Source organism: Hemitrygon akajei, chromosome 8 (genome assembly GCF_048418815.1).
Source record: "Hemitrygon akajei chromosome 8, sHemAka1.3, whole genome shotgun sequence".
In the NCBI taxonomy this organism is placed as follows: domain Eukaryota; kingdom Metazoa; phylum Chordata; class Chondrichthyes; order Myliobatiformes; family Dasyatidae; genus Hemitrygon; species Hemitrygon akajei.
Window position 1 is genome coordinate 152,216,827 of NC_133131.1, and position 20,663 is coordinate 152,237,489.

At 40.9% G+C, this 20,663-nt stretch overlaps 1 protein-coding gene across 3 annotated transcripts in view; it reads left to right on the forward strand.

The window, feature by feature from the left end:
• The window catches only part of LOC140732346 (disco-interacting protein 2 homolog C), a 605,485-nt gene that overhangs the window by 560,625 nt on the left and 24,197 nt on the right, over positions 1–20,663 (forward strand). For all 3 annotated transcript variants that reach the window (XM_073054850.1, XM_073054852.1, XM_073054853.1), the window contains one exon: positions 20,228–20,285. In XM_073054850.1, coding sequence (XP_072910951.1) covers positions 20,228–20,285 — 58 coding nt within the window. The remainder of the gene's footprint in view (positions 1–20,227; positions 20,286–20,663) is intronic.

Sequence of the window (20,663 nt, forward strand, 5' to 3'; positions counted from 1 at the left end):
TGGACGTGTGTAGTCATGTTCTCTTCAGCCTCCTCGGAAAGCAGAGCTCTTCCTAAACACAACGTACACTGCAGGTGCTGTGGTCAAATCCAGACGTACAAAAAAGCTGAATGAACTCAGCAGGTCGGGCAGCATCCGTTAAAAGGAGCAGTCAACGTTTCGGGCCGAGACCCTTCGTCAGGACTAAAGAAGGAGGGGGCAGGGGCCCTATAAAGAAGGTGGGGGGGGAGGGTGGAAAACCAATCAGAGGAAAGATCAAGGGGTGGGAGAGGGGAAGCAGGGAGGGGATAGGCAGGAGAGGTGAAGAAGGAAGCTAAGGGGAAAGCACTATGGGTAGTAGAAGAAGGCAGAGTCATGAGAGGTGATAGGCAGCTAGAAGAGGAGACAGAGTGAAGGTGGGATGGGGGAAGGGAGAGGCAGGGAATTACCGGAAGTTGGAGAATTCGATGTTCATACCAAAGGGCTGGAGACTACCCAGACGGTAGATGAGGTGTTGTTCCTCCAACCGAAGTTTGGCCTCATCATGGCGGTAGAGGAGGCCATGTATGGACATATCCGAATGGGAATGTGAAGGAGAGTTGAAGTGAGTGGCAACCAGGAGGTCCTGTCTGTTGTGGTGGACGGAGAGTAGGTGCTCGACGAAGCGGTCCCCCAATCTGTGTCGCGTCTCGCCGATGTAGAGGAGGCCGCACCGGATGCAATAGATTACCTAAGCTCTTCCTAAGCTTCCCTGATCGTATGGGATGTCTTCTGGGACCATGACAGGTTGTGCGAGACGAGCACTCCCAGGAGTTTGAAACTGCTCCCAGTTTCCACTATTGTCCCTCTGATGTAATCACATTGAGAAAATACGTAAAAATAATAGGGTTGTTTCGTGAAGGTTTCAATTTCCCTAATATAAACTGGGACCTTCTTAGTGCAAGGGGTTTAGATGGAGCAGTTTGTTAAGTGTATCCAGGATGGGTTTTTAAATCAATATGTGGACGGTCCAATAAGAGAAGCGGCTACACTGGACCTCATGTTGAGTAATGACCCTGGCCAGGTGACTGACCTTTCAGTGGGTAAACAGTTAGGGAACAGTGACCATAACGCCTGAACTGTCAGGATAACTATCGATAACGATAGGTATGGTCCTTGCTGAGAGTTTTAAATTAGAGTAGGGCAAATTATGAGGAACTTCGACCCATGATGTTGTGCCAAACTAATTAAAACAGTAATTTAATGCCTAATTAAGCTAATTCCTTCAGTCAACATGGTGTCCATATCCCTCCATTCTCTGCACATTCATGTGCCCAGCTAAGAGCCTTTTTAATCTTCTGATATATTTCTTTCCAAAGTATACAGAAGAGGTTTACCAGAGTGCTGCCTGCATTGGGGGGGTGTGAGCTGTGAGAGATTAGATGAAGTTGGGTTGTTTTCTGTAGAGTAGTGGAGGTTGAGGGGAGACATGAAAGAGTTTTATAAAACTATAGGAGAAAAAGATTGGCTAGACAATAAGAATCCTTTTTTCCAGGTTAGAAATGCCAACTACTAGACAACGTTCATTTAAGGTGGGAGGAGGAAAGTTAAAAAGATGTGCAAGGGAAGTATTTTGCGCAGGGAGTGGTAGATGCCTGGAACTGGCCGAGTGGTGCAAGTCGATACAATTGTGATGTTTGCAAGGCTGTCAGACGCCTGAATGTGTAGAGAATGGAGGGATGTGGATCATGTGCAAGCTGAAGAGGTTAGTTTAATTTGGCATCATATTCACCGCAGACATTGTCGGCCAGAGGTTGTGCCAATCTATGTGCTTAAAAAAAAACTGGAGAAATTAATAGGTCTAAGGCTTGTTTACCTGCATCCCAAGATTTTGGAAAGGGTTTCTATCAAGATCAAAAAAAAATTACAAGGATGTTGCTGGGACTTGAAGAGTTACATCTTACGAAAAGGTTGATTAAGTTAGGACTTTATTGCCCAGAGTGGAGGAGAATGAAGGGAGATTTGATGGAGGTATCCAAAATTATGAGGGGTATAGATAGGATAAATGCAAGCACACTTTTTCCAGGGAGGTTGAGTGAGATTAGTACTAAAGGTCATGGGTTAAGTGAGAGAGATGGAACATTTAAGGAGAACATGAGGGGGGACTTTTTTGTTCAGAGGGTGGTGAGAGAGTAGAAAGAACTGCCTGTGGACTAGTGAATGTGAGTTCAGTTTCAATATCAAAAGAAATTTGGATAGGTACATGGAAGGGAGAGGTATGGAGGGCTCTGGTCCATGAGACTAGGCAGAGTAATAGTTTGACGTGGACTAGATGTGCAAAACATAGGACATAAGACACTATAGCCAGTGCATGCTCTTTGGCCATGTTGTTGTACTGACATTTTAACCTACTCTCAGGTTAATCTAACACTTCCCTTCTACATAATCTTCATTTTTTATTATCATCCAGGTGTGATAAATGCCCTTAATATTCTTCCTCCAGCACCAACCCTGGCAGAGCATTCCACGCACTCACCACTCTCTTTGTGAAACAATTTACCTCTGACATCTGCTCTGTACTTTCTTACAATCATCTTAAAATTATGCCCCCAGTATTATTCATTTCCACCCTGAAAAATGCCTCTGGCTATCCACCTAACCTACGTGTCTCATCTTGTACACCTCTATCAAATCACCTCTCATCTTCCTTCATTCTAAAGAGAAAAGCCTTAGCTCACTCAACTTACCCTTATAATCCAGTCAGCATCCTAATAAATCCCCTCGGCACCCTCTGAATCTTCTACCTCATTTCTACAATCGGGTGACTAGAACTGAACACAATATTCCAAGTGTGGTCTAACCAGAGTTTGTTAGAGCAGCAACATTACCTCACAGCTCTTGAACTCAATACTCCCCGACTAATAAAGGCCAACACATCATACACATTCTTAACTACCCTATCAACATGACACATCGACACATTTCCTTCTTCCAGAATTCCATGGATATAATATCATTTCTACAGACTGGAAAGTAGCAAGTGCATCCCCACTATTTAATGAAGGAGGGAGAGAGAAAACAAGAAATTACTTAACATTTTATCCAATATCACTGGTGTCTATTATTTTAAAGAAGTGGTGACATAGCACTTGGAAATAATATGTAATAAGATTTGGCAAAAGTCGACGTGGATTTATGAAGGAAAGATTACAATCTCAGCTTTTTTGGATTATGACCAACGGAGTAGAAAAGAGAGCAACAAGTAGATCTGGTGTATTTGGACTTTGATAAGCTGTCGCGTAAAAATTATTTTTTAAAAATCACATATAATTTGGGCTAATATGATTTGAGGATTGATTAACAGATCAGAATAGAAATAAATGTGTCTTGTTTATGTTGGGATTGGGGTGCTGCAGGGATTGATGCATGACCATGAGCTGTTCACAATCTATATCAGTGATCTGGATGAGAGAACCAAGGGTAATATATCCAGGTGGATAATGATACAAAGCTTGTTGCAATTGAGTGTTGTGAAGAGGATGCAGAGAAGCTTCAAAGGAAGGTAGACTGAATTCGGTGAAGATGTGGCAGGTGGAATAGTATGAGGAAAAGGGTGAGATCATCCACTTTGTAGAAAAAATACAAAATAAATATAAATAAGGTATTTTGCAGATGCTGGAAATCCAGAGCAATATGTGCAAAATGGTGGTGGAACTCAGCAGGTCAGGTAGCATCTATGGAGAGGATGACCTTTTGGGCCAAGACCCTGCATCAGGCAATAGATTTAAAGATTTATATGTCAATAGATTTAAAGATGTTGATGTTCAAAGAGATCTGAGTGGCCTTGTCTGAAAGTTAACATGAGGGGAAACAAGCAGTTAGGAAAATAAGTAGTTAGTCAGTCTTCACTGCAAGAAGATTTGAGTATGAGTGAAGACATCTTATCACAATTACTTACAACTGGATTGAGACTGCACCTGGAAAACTTTACGGGATCTCATCTCTTACTTAAGGAAAGAAATGTTTGTGTTAGATGAATGTTTGTCAGACTGATTCCTGGAAGGAGGTAGGATTGTTGTCCTAAAAGGGGACATTAAATGGGGATCTCATTGAAACCTAGTCTTATGAGGTCTGCCAGGATAGATGTGGAGTTGTTGTTTCTCCTGGTTCAATCTCAAAATAAGAGATTGACTGTTTGGGACTGAAATTAGAAATTTCTCCAGTCAGTGAGTAATGAATTTTTTGAGTTCTGCCTACAAGAAAACTCTGGAGTTTCAGACAATTTATTCAGTACAATAATTGATAGATTTTTACAGACAAAAGATGCTGAAGTCTGAAAAGAGAAACAGAATGCTAAAGACAACAGTGTGGTCAAACAGCATCTGTGAAGGCAAAAGATGTTTTTAAGGGAATCAAGGGATGTTGGATTATGTAGCGACATGGTAGAACAGAGATGATCTTATTAATGGTGGGGCATTAACAAGTGTCCAAATGGTCATCTCCTACTTGTGTTCCTTACTTTCTTCTGCGCATCAAGTGAAATTCATCCAAAATCAGTTCAGCCACTGTAGTTTACAAACTTTTGCACTGAAAACCACCTTTGCCCATAACACTGGGAACCCCCAGATCAAACTGCTGAGCATGGAGTTTCCCCTAATTGTGCCCAAGTCCCTGCCTGCGGGAGGGGTTGTAAAATTAGCTATTGATCATGTTTAAAATTTTATAAAATAATAAATTATAAATTTTGGTTGAGACCAATGACACTAGGCATCTTCCTGATTCTTTGAAAGCCACTTCCCATTATGGAAAATCAGGTTAGTCACAGGTTGTAGACCAGATCCTACGATTAAGGTCCTTATTAGGGGTGAGGTTTGATTTATGAAAACGTATCAGGTTACCACTCCTCGATACATTAAGGAGTATTTTATAACTCACACGTCTGTGCTGTTGCTACTAGTTCACAGATGTTTTTGATCCTCATATCACAACAATTTTGAGTAACAATTTGAACCATAGAGCCACAAATCAGGAACGTAGTGTGCCTAGTTGCTGGATCTCTGCTCGTGCCAGCATTGACAACTCCAGTTATTTTCAAAGGGTCACCTTAAGAGGCTGTCACTGGTGATGCCCTATTTTTAATAAGTGGTTTTGATTGGAAAGGTCTGCCAAAAGCATTACCCGCTACAGGACGGTTGAATGCTTCTGTCATTATAAACCACGGCCGATACCCTCGCATTGAATTTAACATCTTTGTTCTTGTTTGCGTTATTGATTGGGGAAAGTGATTAATGAAAAGAGAGATGCTTGGAAGAAATAGCTTACAGTACAGAAAAGGGCCCACTGATTATGTCAGCATTGATATTGTCATGTGTTATATTGATTCAGCAACGAATAAACTATTAGGAAAGGATGGATGAAATGAGGTAGAGCACTCAGTTAGAATTTGTTTAAAATTGAGGATTTCAACATGTACAGCAGCGAAATTCAATAATGTATTAACTTGAATAACAATTTATTTACTGTCTTAGTAGGAATTTAAAAAATGCTGGAAATATTCATTGTATCAGACAGAATATGTAGAAAGAGAAATATTGTTAATATTTTGTGTGTATTGCTGGAAATCCGAGCAATACACCAAATGCTGGAGGAGCTCAGCAGGCCAGGCAGCGTCTGTGGGAGAAAATACAGTCACCTATTTTTCTCCAGTCCTGCTGAAGGGTTTTGACACGAAATGTCGACTGTACTTTTATCAGTAGGTACTGTCTAGGCTGCTGGATTCCTCAAGCATTTTGTGTGTGTTAATATTTCCAACTTGGTGATACTTCATTAGAATTTGATGATCCTTCATTGGAACAAAATACCGTAGATTTCGCACTACAGAGCGCACCTGATTAAAAGCCGCTGGCTCTAATTTTAGAAAGAAAATCAATTTTGTATTTGTACAGGCCGCACCGGATTTTAGGCCGCAGGTGTCCCACGTTGTAATATGAGATATTTACACAGAAAGATATTACACGTGAGGATTTTTTAACTTTTAATTAAATCCATATGGTAACAAACAAATACATATTGCAAATGCTTTTTTTCGAACCGTGCCTGTAATACGGCTACTTTTAAATATACATACGTATCAGTAACACACAAATTACTTTGCATATACATTCCAATATCTCCTAGCGACTGGTAAAAATATATATACTGCAGCCTACCAGGAAAAGTTATTGATCGCCTTTAACTTAAAAGCAGCGTTTTGGCTCCGCCGCTCCCCCCCCACCTTCCCGTTTATCGCAAACCGGTATTTCCCACAAGACGCGGCGAAACCGGATGTGACGTCTAGCATTCCGGGCTGTAGTACAGAAAACATACTAACAAATGAATTACTAAGCGAAAATATTATAAACTAAATAACTGCCATAAAGGCAGCACAATGCTTTTCTTCGAGTGTTTTCCATGTTGATGAGGGTGAGTACAAATGACTGATTTACAATAATTTAATTGTGAAAGTGCGCTTGATTTATCATACAATTTCATTGGACCTCTGTGAACTACTCATCAATTTTATTGGTCTACTGTTACGAGGCAAAATGTTTTTGGCGGCATGAAAAAAAATCATGCATTAGCCGCACCGTAGTAAAGGCCGCAGTGTTCAAAGCTGATCAAAATGTGGGAAAAAAGTAGCGGCTTAAAATCCGGAATCTACGGTAGTTTTTTTTTACTTTCAGTTTTCTAGTAATTGAAGTTTTTCTTGCTTTTTGACTTCTTAATAAATTCATCCCAGTGACGAGGGTTTTAGTTTGTGGTAATATAACTTGCAGAGTATTGAGTAGAGGAGAAGTTCCATGGAACAAGCTTAAGCAGAAATGATTTACTGAAGTGAATATTATCTGGTTACAAATTATGAACAATATAAGAAATGCATGATGGAGTTTGCACAGAAACTCAACTGGGATAGATAATTCGGAAGATCCTTGAAGTGAAAAAGAATTCAATACACTTCACAAAGATGGCTGTAGGTAGATGAGATAGAAATATATGAATATATTTAAGCAGTTGAACAGAACTACGATAAATGAATTACCGGTACAAGCAAATGTGTTACCATCCACTTGGAACTTAAAAAGGATCATACAAAATACTCTTAAGTTATGAAAAGGGAGGGACGTAGAATATGTGTGTACAAAATGGTCTAGGCAGATACAGAAGAATGCTGTATTCTGTGGATTACAAAGGGATGGAGCTAATCAAAGCCCTAGTTAGACTCGACCTAACAGACATCAAACAATTTTTGCCTCCTTGGGGAACATTCACTGACCCCAGAAGGCATGTGCCATCTATTTTCCAGATGATCATTGTGCAAATACCAACATCATCCTCAATTCTTACTCGAATGCATGTATATTTTTATTTTTGCCTTGTAATTAGGCCTGATAAGATTGAGGTTTTAATTTTTCACATTCTGTCTTCAGCTAACGTAAAGCTCGATAGTGACAGCTCTCTTGGTATTTTTCAAGACACTTTGTGGAACTATACAGAAATGTATTTAAATCTTAGTTCTCTCAACAGAAGACTGTGTTTGTTGCAATGTGATTTACCTTTTGCTGTGAGTTTTGGGATATAGATTCTAGTTAATTGGGACACATCAGGACTAGTAAATTTTGGTCCAGTTAAGAGGCTGCCCCAACTAGCTGAGGTTTCATGGAAAGAGTTTAAGAAAGACAAATTACGGTTTAACTGAGTAATAAATTAAGTACCGTAGATTCCGGATTTTAAGCCGCTACTTTTTTCCCACATTTTGAACAGCTTTGAACTTTGCGGCCAATAATCCGAAGCGGCTAATGCATGGTTTTTTTCATGCCGCCTCGTAAACATTTTGCCTCGTAACAGTAGACCAATAAAATTGATGAGTAGTTCACAGAGGTCCAATGAAATTGTACGATAAATCAAGCGCACTTTCACAATTAAATTATTGTAAATCAGTCATTTGTACTCACCCTCATCAACATGGAAAACACTCGAAGCATTGTGCTACCTACCCTACTTAGTTTAAACTATATTTGTTTTCTGTACTACATCGCGGGATGCTATGACGACACACCCGGTTTCGCGGTGTCTTGTGGGAAAATGCCGTTTGCGATGAAACGGAAAGGAGGGGGGAGCGGATTACGCGAGCGGCTTTGGATCCGAGCGAAATCTGCTTTTAAATGCCGTTTGCGATGAAACGGAAAGGAGGGGGGAGCGGATTACGCGAGCGGCTTTGGATCCGAGCGAAATCTGCTTTTAAATGCCGTTTGCGATGAAACGGAAAGGAGGGGGGAGCGGATTACGCGAGCGGCTTTGGATCCGAGCGAACTCTGCTTTTAAGTTAAAGGTATCAATAACTTTTCCTGGTAGGCTGCAGTATATATATTTTTTACCAGTCGTTAGGAGATATTGGAATGTTGTTCAGTAAAGAAGTATACGCAACGTATATTTAAAAGTAGCCGCGTACGGGCACGGTTCGAAAAAAAGCATTTGCAATATGTATTTGTTTTTGTTACCATATGGATTTAATTAAAAGTTAAAAAAATCCTCACGTGTAATATCTTTCTGTGTAAATATCTCATATTACAACGTGGGACACCTGCGGCCGAAAATCCGGTGCGGCCTAAAATCCGGTGCGGCCTTTACATTTAAAAAAATGATTTTATTTCTAAAATTAGTGCCAGCGGCTTAAAATCAGGTGCGCTCTGTAGTCCGGAATCTACGGTATTTAAATAAAATACAGAACAAATTAGAACACTACCAATAATACTAGAGTACTGTGAAACTCTATTACTTCCAAATAATTATCGGAGGAATTCATTCAGTGTATGCTGCCGTATTCTTTTGATTGACAGCACAGGCACTAGTGCAGATTATAAGATGCCGCCTTTGTCTTCCTGTATGAGTAGTGTCAAAACTCACTGACTTTTAATTCAGCGCCTGTCGACCCAAATGAATATCACAAGCGTATGCAACTGATGCTATTTGAACACAGTTGCTCTGAACACAGTGAAGTATTTTAAAGGCCACAAAGTGCACACAACTGACACTGTTTAGAAACTGTTTGGTAACAGTCTCCTGTCCCAATTAAAAGGCATAGTGTCCCAATTAAATGAAGGGAATTCCGTCTCAATTAGTTTTGTTCTGTAAGAGTTGTCCCATATAAGCGGCTTGTCCCAATTAACTGATGGCCCAATTAACCGGAAAGCCCTGAATTTGAAATTGTTCAACCGAATTAAAGTGAATCTCTTTGTGAAAAGCAGTTCCTGGCAATGTGCCAGTGACTGACAGAAATTATCCCTCATGTATATAATTTTCTTAATATACGACCCTTACAACTGACCGACATTTAATAGCACACAGTAGCCAATTCATTACATTAACTTTCCAAGCAGGCATTCTTTACAACTGGCTTGATTTCACCGTAATCAGCGTCAGATGTAGCCTTTTATTTAATCTTTAATTCTGTCATTGGTCTAAAGGAGGAAGTATTCGGATTAAATGCAACACTGATCCCAGAGCTGCCTTGCACCCTTCCTGTACATTCCAGAAGTCATGTACACTTGTCAGATGTTGAGTCTTCTCTAATGATCTTATTTGTTAATCTACTCTCAACACCGGCTGGCTGAACTAATCTGAAATAAAGCATGTCAGTAGTCAGTATGAGACATAGTCATACAGCATGGAAACAGGCCCTTTGGCCCAACTCATCCATGCCAACTCTGTTGCCCAATAAGCTTACACCATCTGTCTGCATTTGACCCATGGCTGCCTAGATCTCTCCCACCTATGTTCTTCCCCAGCCGGCTTCAAGATGTTGCTAACGTGCCCTCTTCAATCACAATTGCTGCCAGCTTGTTCCTAATCTGTATCAGCCTTTGCATGAAGAAGCTGCCCCTGATGTCCTCCTTTTAAACTCTCACCTCTGATCTTAAACCCCTCCTTGGGGGGGGGGGGGAACAGATCTTTCACAATTTTCATAACTTTATGAGGAAGGAGGAAACAAATCCTGAAGAAGGATTTCATACAGAAATATCCGTAGATGCGGCCTGACTTGCCGAGTTCCTCCAGCATTTTGTGTGTGTGTTGCTTTGGATTTCCAGCATCTGCAGAAGCTCTCGTATGTACAATGCATTGGTGCTCAGAATTGGTGCAGAGTGAACTTCAACTCTGAGCAAAGTTCAGCCCTGGACATGCAGTGGAAAAGTCAATCTGAAAGGAATGGAGTTGAATTGCTGTTTATTCTCAAGTTTTTATTTATTTAATTGTTCCTTGACCTTTTCCATTACTGCCTGACCTTTATAAATATCTTTCTTTCCACATCTTTCTTCAATCAGGTTTGCGTGACAGTTTGGGGTGGGTCTCGTGGAATGCGCTCTTCACTGACATTTTTATATATATATAGTTTTTGGTTCACTCGCATATTTTGCTGTTTAAGTTACAAAAATATTTCTACAGTCTCTGTGCATGGGTTATTAAGTTTATGCAGTAGCAAAGTTCCTCATTATCTGAAACCATGGTCTCCATGAAACCTGTGCCATGTAACCCAGTTTGTTGCTGCGTTGGTAGTCCACTAAGCTAACACCTCAACCTGGATTGCACTGGGGGAAATAAAAACAATATGTGGATACTCAGTTGGGCGATAGAACATTATAGCACAGTATAGGCCCTTTGACACATGTCATCATCCCAACCTTCTAACCTAAGATCAATCTAGCTTTCCTTCCTACATAACCCTCCATTTTTCCATCATCCATATGCTTATCTAAGAGTTTCTTAAATACCTTTAATATATCTGCCTCTATTAACACCCCTGACAGGGCGTTCCATGCACTCACCACTCTCTGTGTAAAGAACTTACTTCTGACGTCCCTGTATACTTTCCTCCTTAAAATCGTGCTCCCTTGTATTAGCCATTTCCGCCCTGGATAAATGTCTCTGGCTATCCATTCTATGAGTGCCTCTTATCATCTTGTACATCACCAACAAGTCACCTCTCATCTTCTTCCACTCCAAAGAAAGAAGCCCTAGGTCGCTTCATAAGGGATGTTGAATCCACCACAGGATAGATGCCCTGGATACTGTGCTGGTTGTCCATACCAGGAGGAGCAGATCACACTGCCTGATGAACCTACACACAAAGCCACTCTATGGACCTGTGAGATAAGATCCAAGCCAAGGAAACAAACCTGGCACCGAGCAAGGTGAAAGAGGCAGGGTTGAGGATTTGCCCTGGCTCGGTTGCAGAACTTGAATGGGTCCATGAATTAATAATAAATCAATGTGGAGCAAACCTCTATAAGAAGCTTAGTGAAGTTTCAAATTCCAAATAACTTTGTGAAATGAGAATAAAACCAATAAACTTCCCAGAATCACACTGGGGAGGGAGGAGGTGAGTCAGCGTACTGCTGATTAAAAATAAAACATGGGGTTGGAGTGAGGTAAATCATGAAAGATACAGTCAATAGACTCAGTGATTTGTGATCAAGATCCACATGGGTATTGTGGACAAAATGGAGGGGCAGATAGTGTTGAGGAATCAGGTAGGATGCAGAAGGACCTAGACAGATTAGGAGAATGGGCAAGGAAGTGGCAAATGAAATACAATGTTGGAAAATGAAATAAATGTGAAGATTATTTTCTAAACAGGGAGAAAATCCAAAAATCTGAGATGCAAAGGGACTTGGGAGTCCTTGTGCAGAACACCCTAAAGGTTAACTTGCAGGTTGAGTCGGTGGTGAGGAAGGCAAATGCCATGTTAGCATTCATTTCAAGAGGTCTAGAATACAAGAGCAGGAATGTGATGCTGAGGCTTTATAAGGCACTGGTGAGGCCTCACCTTGAGTACTGTGAACAGTTTTGGGTCCATCATTTTAGAAAAGATGTGCTGGCATTGGAGAGGGTCCAGAGGAGGTTCATAAGGATGATTCCAGGAATGAAAGGGTTATTATACAAGGAACATTTGATGACTCTGGATCTGTACTCACTAGAATTCAGAAGGATGAGGGGGGATATATATGTACAATGTCTGAAATACATCTTATGGAAATGTTTGTTTGATGGCGAACAATAAAAAAAATAAATTACCAAAAAAAAGAAACTTTTTGAATATTGAAAGGCATAGACAGTAGATGTGGAAAGGATGTTTCCCATGGTGGGAGAGTCTAGGACAAGAGGACACAGCCTCAGGATAGAGGGTCGCCCTTTCAAAACAGAGATGCGGAGAAATTTCTTTATCCAGATGGTGGCGAATTTGTGGAATTTGTTGCCACATTAAGCTGTGGAGGCCAGGTCGTTGGGTGTATTTAAGGCAGAGATTGATCGGTTCTTGATTGGACATGGCATCAAAGGTTACGATGAGAAGGCTGGGAACTTGAGGAGGAGAGAAAAAAGGATCAGCCATGATTGAATGACAGCAGCCTCGATGGGCCAGATGGGCTAATTCTGCTCCTATGTCTTATGGCCTTATGCTCTAAAATGGATCAGTTTTGTGCTGCATAATACTGCCTCTGTGGTACAAGGGTGTCTGGGCAGTGAATCATAAAGGACATAATCAGTGGATGAAGTGAATTAGGAGGGACTTGGGTGAGCTGAATCAGGAGGGATCTGACAGTGGGTGAGGTGAATCAGGAGGGATCTGACAGTGGGTGAGGTGAATCAGGAGGGATCCGGTTGTGGGTGAGGTGAATCAGGAGGGATCTGACAGTGGGTGAGGTGAATCAGGAGGGATCCGGTTGTGGGTGAGCTGAATCAGGAGGGATCCGGTTGTGGGTGAGGTGAATCAGGAGGGATCCGGTTGTGGGTGAGGTGAATCAGGAGGGATCTGACAGTGGGTGAGCTGAATCAGGAGGGATCTGACAGTGGGTGAGGTGAATCAGGAGGGATCCGGTTGTTGGTGAGGTGAATCAGGAGGGATCTGACAGTGGGTGAGGTGAATCAGGAGGGATCCGGTTGTGGGTGAGCTGAATCAGGAGGGATCCGGTTGTGGGTGAGGTGAATCAGGAGGGATCCAGTTGTGGGTGAGGTGAATCAGGAGGGATCCAGTTGTGGGTGAGCTGAATCATGAGGGATCCAGTTGTGGGTGAGGTGAATCAGGAGGGATCTGACAGTGGGTGAGGTGAATCAGGAGGAATCCGGTTGTGGGTGAGGTGAATCAGGAGGGATCCGGTTGTGGGTGAGCTGAATCAGGAGGGATCCAGTTGCGGGTGAGCTGAATCAGGAGGGATCTGACAGTGGGTGAGCTGAATCAGGAGGGATCTGACAGTGGGTGAGGTGAATCAGGAGGGATCCAGTTGTGGGTGAGGTGAATCAGGAGGGATCTGACAGTGAGTGAGGTGAATCAGGAGGGATCCAGTTGTGGGTGAGGTGAATCAGGAGGGATCTGACAGTGGGTGAGGTGAATCAGGAGGGATCCGGTTGTGGGTGAGGTGAATCAGGAGGGATCTGACAGTGGGTGAGCTGAATCAGGAGGGATCCGGTTGTGGGTGAGCTGAATCAGGAGGGATCTGACAGTGGGTGAGGTGAATCAGGAGGGATCTGACAGTGGGTGAGGTGAATCAGGAGGGATCCGGTTGTGGGTGAGGTGAATCAGGAGGGATCTGACAGTGGGTGAGATGAATCAGGAGGGATCCGGTTGTGGGTGAGGTGAATCAGGAGGGATCCGGTTGTGGGTGAGGTGAATCAGGAGGGATCTGACAGTGGGTGAGATGAATCAGGAGGGATCCAGTTGTGGGTGAGGTGAATCAGGAGGGATCTGACAGTGGGTGAGGTGAATCAGGAGGGATCCGGTTGTGGGTGAGGTGAATCAGGAGGGATCTGACAGTGGGTGAGGTGAATCAGGAGGGATCTGACAGTGGGTGAGGTGAATCAGGAGGGATCCAGTTGTGGGTGAGGTGAATCAGGAGGGATGCAGGAATGGCAGTGACCTATTTATATGAGCAGACTCCCACAGCCAGTGGAATAATAATCTGATAAAATCTTCCAGTGGTGTCTTTGAGGAGTGGTATTTGCCAGTGAAGAACCGATAGCTCCCCAGCTGTTTGTCAAATATTTCCACTGGTGAGCGTTGCATTCTCCCGAGAAGGCACTTCGTATCTGCATCTAACATGACCTTCCTATTTCTGAGAAGGGGTGAGAGAAAACAAAGAATTGTAGAGCATCACACAAGAATTATAGAGCAATTAATCTAACGTCAATAGAAGGGAAGAGGCTGGAAATGATCATGAAGGAAGTGATAACATGGCATTTGAAAAATAATATTTAGATTGGGCAGGGATCAGCACAGGCCTGTGAAAAGGTAATCGTGTTTGACAAATGTTTGTTTTCAAGGCAGTAAATCTGTAAGGTGAAAATCAATACAATCTGTATGTGCTGGTAAGGTGAAATAACAACACAAAATGCTGGAAACACTCAGCAGGCCAGGCAGCATCTGAGGGGAGAGACTTAAAATTAATGTTTGAAGTCCAAGACCCTGTGTTGGATAAGTATACTGTATTTAGACTTTCAGAAGGTGCCAGGTGCCACTTAAGATTAATAAACAATTCGAACCAATGATATTGCAGGATTTGGTATACTGGCTTGTTGTCTAAGAGTTGTTTAATAGCTAGAATGGAGGAGTTCTGCAAAGCTATTTCCCTGTGTAGAAGGAGCAACATTGTGGGCAATGAACGTTGTAGGCTAAGCTGGAGGAGGTGCAAGCCAATTGCCACCTCACATGGAAGGACTGCTTGATGATGGGAAGGGAAGAGGAAAAAGGGCACGTGTTTCTTTTTACTCATTTGCATGGGAAATTCCCTTGAGAAGTGACGCGAATGGGTGGAGATACAAAGGAAAAAGATAACAGGCCTGTTGGGATGCTGATAGTGGTGGCATTGACAGAAATTCCGAAGGATGCTACAGGTCAAGTTATCTGAAGGAAATATTTAGAGACCAACTCTTGGGAAGCAGGAAACGTGAATGTCATGCAGTGAACTGCATTGAAAGATTTAGAGAGAAGCAGCTAGTCCCAATGTTGCTTGGTGTGGTATGGCCACTTTCTCAAAAGGTGAAAGAGAATTGACTATAATCACAAGAGATTCTGCAGTTCCTGGAAATCTTGAGCAACATACAAAATGCTGAAGGAACTCAAGCCAGGAAGCATCGATGGAAGGGGATAAATAGTGGGCTTTTTGGGAAGGCCTTTGGCCCAAAACATCAACTATGAATTAACTCTAGTCTTGAACTGTAATCTTTAGTTCTGTAGAATGGAAAAGCCCACAGAATGTAGGAACATAGAAAACCTACAGCACAATACAGGCCCTTCAGCCCACAAAGTTGTGCTGAACATGTCCCTACCTTAGAAATTACTAGGGTTACCCATAGCCCTCTATTTTTCTAAGCTCCATGTACCTATCCAAAAGTCTCTCAAAAGACCCTATTGTATCCACCTCCACCACCGTTGCTGGCAATCCATTCCACACACTCACCATTCTCTGCATAAAAAACCTGCCCTTATATCTCCTCTGTACCTACTCCCCAGCACCTTAAACCTGTGCCCTCTTATGGCAACCATTTCAGCCCTGGGGAAAAAGCCTCTGACTATCCACACGATCAATGCCTCTCATTATCTTGTACACTTCTATCAGGTCACCTCTCATCCTCCATCGTTCCAAGGAGAAAAGGCCAAGTTCCCTCAACCCGTTTTCATAAGGCATGCTTTGAACATGGGACACAACCCATTCCATCTTAGGAAAAGCCCACCCCACCACTGAACACATCTACAAGGAACGCTGCCACAAGAAAACAGCATCCATCATCAAGGATCCGCACCATCCAGGCCATGTTCTCCTCTCTCTGCTGCCTTCGGGAAAGAGGTAGAGGCCCCATCGCACCAGGTCCAGGAACAGTTATTACCCTTTAACTATTGTCGTGGTTACTTGAAATGACCAGGAGATGCAGACAATTCTTCGAGAAGTTTAAACCTTTATTTGCAAACAAAGGCTGAGGCAATCAATGAACTTGTCACCGAAAGCCCACCGAGCTCTGGTGTACAGCATTCTTTATAGTAATTTCTTATCTCAGTTACATTTCGGTTTCATCAGCATACCCAATCAATTTTTAGTTGCATATCATCTATATATGAATTAATTAATCGCTTTTGCCTAGCCCGCGGTGCGCCACCATTATATTTCACCCATTCGCATTGGGGCCTTATTCGTGGCCAAGATTATGTTTTCCAGACAACCTCCCTCACAGTACATTCCTGCTCGCAGCATCCTGTCCACCACCGTTATCTCGAACTAAACAAAGGCTGAGTGTAATACATGGGGTACATCGCAGCTAATAGTGTTGCTAACCAAACAGGTGTTCTGTAAGTGCCATAATATGCAGCTAAGAGAGTACAAAGTATCTAGTGAAAACAACACATAACAAAATGTGTCTAGTAAAATAATACATATTAATATTCAGTACATAGGAGTGATTACATAGTGTAGTAAATAGCTAGTACATAGTGATTATATTTCAGGTATATATAATGATTATGTCAGGTATATTTCTCAATACTATCAGGCTCTTGGATCAGTGTAGATAACTTGACTCATCTCAATACTTAACTCATTCTACAACCTGTGGACTTATATTCAAGGACTACAATGCATGTCCCCAATATTATTTATTTATTTATTTATTTATTTATTTATTTATTTTTAAAAAATTATTATTTTATTATATTTGTATTTGCATAGCAGCTTGTCTTCTTTTACACATTGGTTGTTTGTCCATCTTTGTGTGCAGTTTTTCATTGACTGTGCTATATTTCTTTGTATCAACTCTGAATGCCCACAAGTGAGTGAATCTCAGTGTAGTTGGGCCATCAGGGCAGCTGCTCGTTTGGGACAACTCTTAAAGAACAAAAATGAATCGAGAAAATTGGCCCTTTGTTTATTTGGCACACTGTGCCACTTAATTTGGGCAGGAAATTTGCTGAGCAGGTTATAGCTGGCATTATTTGCGTGCACTTGAGTGGCCTTTAGACGCTGCACCATGCTTAGAGCGAACCAGTTTTTAAATAGCATCAGTTGTGTGTGTTTGTATTCAAAAACCAGTGATTTTTATCACTTGTAGTTGGTGAGAAATAAGCAGTAGGTCAATTCAGAAGTGTTTTGCTCATGGTGGTTTCAAAAATTCCAGCTTAGAGATGCCAGAAATAGCTGGGAGTGAAAATGCAACGATTTCACTACTTAAGCGAGTGTTGTGTATTTAATATTTAAGTACTATTTGAGTAATATTGTAAATGTATTAATTGATTAAACGTGCTTTGTTGTTTAAATTTATATGTAAAAGTACATGAAAGGCGTATATCATTATGCCATCACATCATAAGCGTGCACCTTACACTAATAAAACAAACTAAAGACATGTTATCCCCAGTTCCGTGTTTTTCTTTTGATTAATTTTATGCTTTGGAGTCATAAAACCTAACAGTTTTAAAACGAACTACATAGCAGATTAGGAGCAGCACACACAAAATGCTGGTGGAACACAACAGGCCAGGCAGCATCTATCGGGAGAAGCACTGTCGACGTTTCGGGCCGAGACCCTTCGTCAGGACTGCAACGTGTTCTTTCTTCTCAAGGGGGGAGAGAGAGATGTTTGAGTTTTACAAAACCAGCACTGCCTGTTTTTTCTTTAGATATTTGAGTTAAAAAAGGCAAAAAATGGATGAAATTCACGTGTTCATAAACAGTGAGTATCTGGAGATAATAAAAATAAAATTTTAATAGCTGGATACATCAGAAAGATAGGCGCACACCATTGGATAACAGATAATTGCTTGATGTATCCTAAATGAACTGAGCATTTTGAAGCAAATGAAATAACCAGTGAACACCAAGTGCTTGTTTTGCTGAGCGAAACAGGTGGAAAGGCTTAAAGTTTGTTCAGAAGTTTCACTGCTGCAGCCAAACTGCCAAAATGCGTTTTGCAGATATTGTGAAAGTAATGCAGGAACATTTAGAACCAAAACCATTGTTGATTGCAGAACACTTTGGGTTTCATAAGCAGAATCAAGAGGCAAGGGATTCCTTTGCAGCTGACATGGATGAATTGAAGAAATTGTCTGAGCATTGTCAGATCAGTAATGCACATAATGATACATAGAGATTGTTTAGTTTCTGGAATCTTACAAGAATGCATTCAAAAATGGCTCCTCACTGAAGCTCAGTCTCTCAGTGTATCAAAGTGTTCTACAATCGACAATGGTTTTGGTTCTAAATGTTCCTGCATTTTCAAGAGCAGATAACATTTAAAAGAGCAGTTGAAATTGCTGTATCAATGGAAACAACACCCAGAGACACAAGTGAGCTGCAGTCAAGAATGAAAGTGAGCATGAACATTACTGATCATCAACCATTAATGTCCATTTTCAGTCCAGCCGCATGAATACAGAGATGGGCTCTTTTTCTTGGAGGACACAGTTACGAAATTGAATTCAAGAGGATGACTAAGCATGGAAATGCTGATGCATTGTCCTGTTTACCCTTAGAAAAGTAAATGCCTGGAAAATATACAGAAGAGGACCCTCCTCTTAATGTATTCTCCCTAATGCAAATCAAGAATCTCCTTCTTACAGCAGAGATGATACAAAGGGAAACCAGATAAGACCCCACAATGCCTCAAGTCCATGTGGCCACCCAAGATAGCTGGCACCTGCAGAAGAAGTTCACTATTACATGAGATGCATTCTATATTGAGTTGGAATTTATAGCTAAGCAGGGAGGAGAGTTGTGCATTTAATATTTCAGTAATATTTGGGTTATATTATAAATATATTCTTTGCTGTTTGCATAATTGATTACGGGTTATATGTAAAAGTACTTGAGTGGCATACGTCATTACGCCACCATGATATAAGTGCGCGTCTCACTAAATAAAACAAACTAAGGACATGTTATCCACGGCTCTGTGTTTTTCTTTTGATTAGTTTTATGTTTTGTAGTTTAAAAAAAAAATAACAGGAACTACAGAGGCTTTGAAGGTATCAGCAATTATCTTGAATGTTACAATGAAAATGTAGATCTGGAGGATGCAATCATTGACGGCATCGTATGAAAGCAGTCCGATATCTTAGTGTGTGTGCTGATTTTGTTTACCATTGGATGAATTCCTCTGTCAATAACTATTAGGAACTAATACACGGTTTTATAGTACTGTAGTACTATTTATTGGTAGTGTTCTAATTTGTTCTGTATTTCATTTAAGCATATAATCTGGTACTCAGTTTTCATTTTTTATACCTTCTTTACTATTTCCATGAAACTTCAGCTAATTGGACAGCTGCTTAATTGGACCAAAGTGTACCAATTAAATGGAATCCGCTGTACATGTTGACATATACATACTTTGATAATAAATTTACTTTGAACTCTTGAAAATTAACAAAACAGACAGCAATGCTAACAAAAACTCTCAGACAAGCTGTTGGAAAAGTCTGTCCTGGTGGAACAAATCAATTAACTAAAATGTGGAAGACAAGGTTTTGAATGATTACTGCTGTTCAAATTACACAGATCACTGGAAGACAAAGCACAGTTATTGATGTGTGCAAATGGATTGAGTCTGATTGAAGTATATCTATTGGAATTGTATGTCTATTGATTAGCATAATGATTATTGAGGGCCTACGATTCCACGGTACATTTAACAAATAACAAAAGTTTATTGCAAAAATCTATTGGGAACTGTATTTAAATTTTAAGCACGTATAGCATAAATCTGAGTTCTAATTGAATGTATACGTCTATGGTGGGGAGAGAGATGTCACTTAAGATAATGGGCAATCAAATCTTAATTGGTGAGGACTTACAAATAACTCAAAAATTGATAAATGAAGTTTATGAAATCTTGTTTCCATTATTATCGGGGTATGAGATAGGGAAATTGCGGACTATGGGTCAGCAGATTGTGTAGAGTTATTGATTCTAAAACTATTTAACAAGTATGTAAGTAGTTACTGTGATAGTGGTCAAAAATATTATGAGGTTGAACACAATGTAAAAAGGGAAGACCCAGGGTTTGATAAACACAGTTTGCTTTTCCTATCATTGTTTGCCTTTTTTTTTGCTTTTAATATAACTTCAGACTGTGTAAGCAGACATTGGAAAAAATCTTAAAACACTGCTATTGAATAAATTTGTGGAATTTTTAACTTGTACAACACGGGCGTGACTATTAGCAGAAGCCTACACAACATCCCCTTTGTTGCTTACAGGGTCCGCTTAGTGGAAAGAGGATCTCCTCACAGCCTACCACTAATGGAATCCGGAAAAGTGAGTAACAAATTCTTCTTTGAAAAATGGATTTAAAAACAAGAAGCAAATAGTCATGTGTTTGCAATTAAGTGCGTTTTGATATTTTCCAGAAACATGCTGGATTTTATGCTTAGCCAGGTGAAGGATGTATGTTTTGAAAGTTTCCAATGTATTAGAAAGGAAAAGCTGAAACGAAAGCGGGTAATCTTCAGATGGGCACACAATATTATATCATTCTGAACGCTGGCCAGCTTTGTGCTTGAGATTACAGTTGAGTTTCTCTCGTGAAGTTTGTTCTTCTCCATGAGGACCTAATTTGAAAGTAGTTTAAAAACTAACATCATGTGAGTGTTCTGGAGTTGGCAGAGCTTGGTTGGGTTCAGCCAAAGTTGGAAG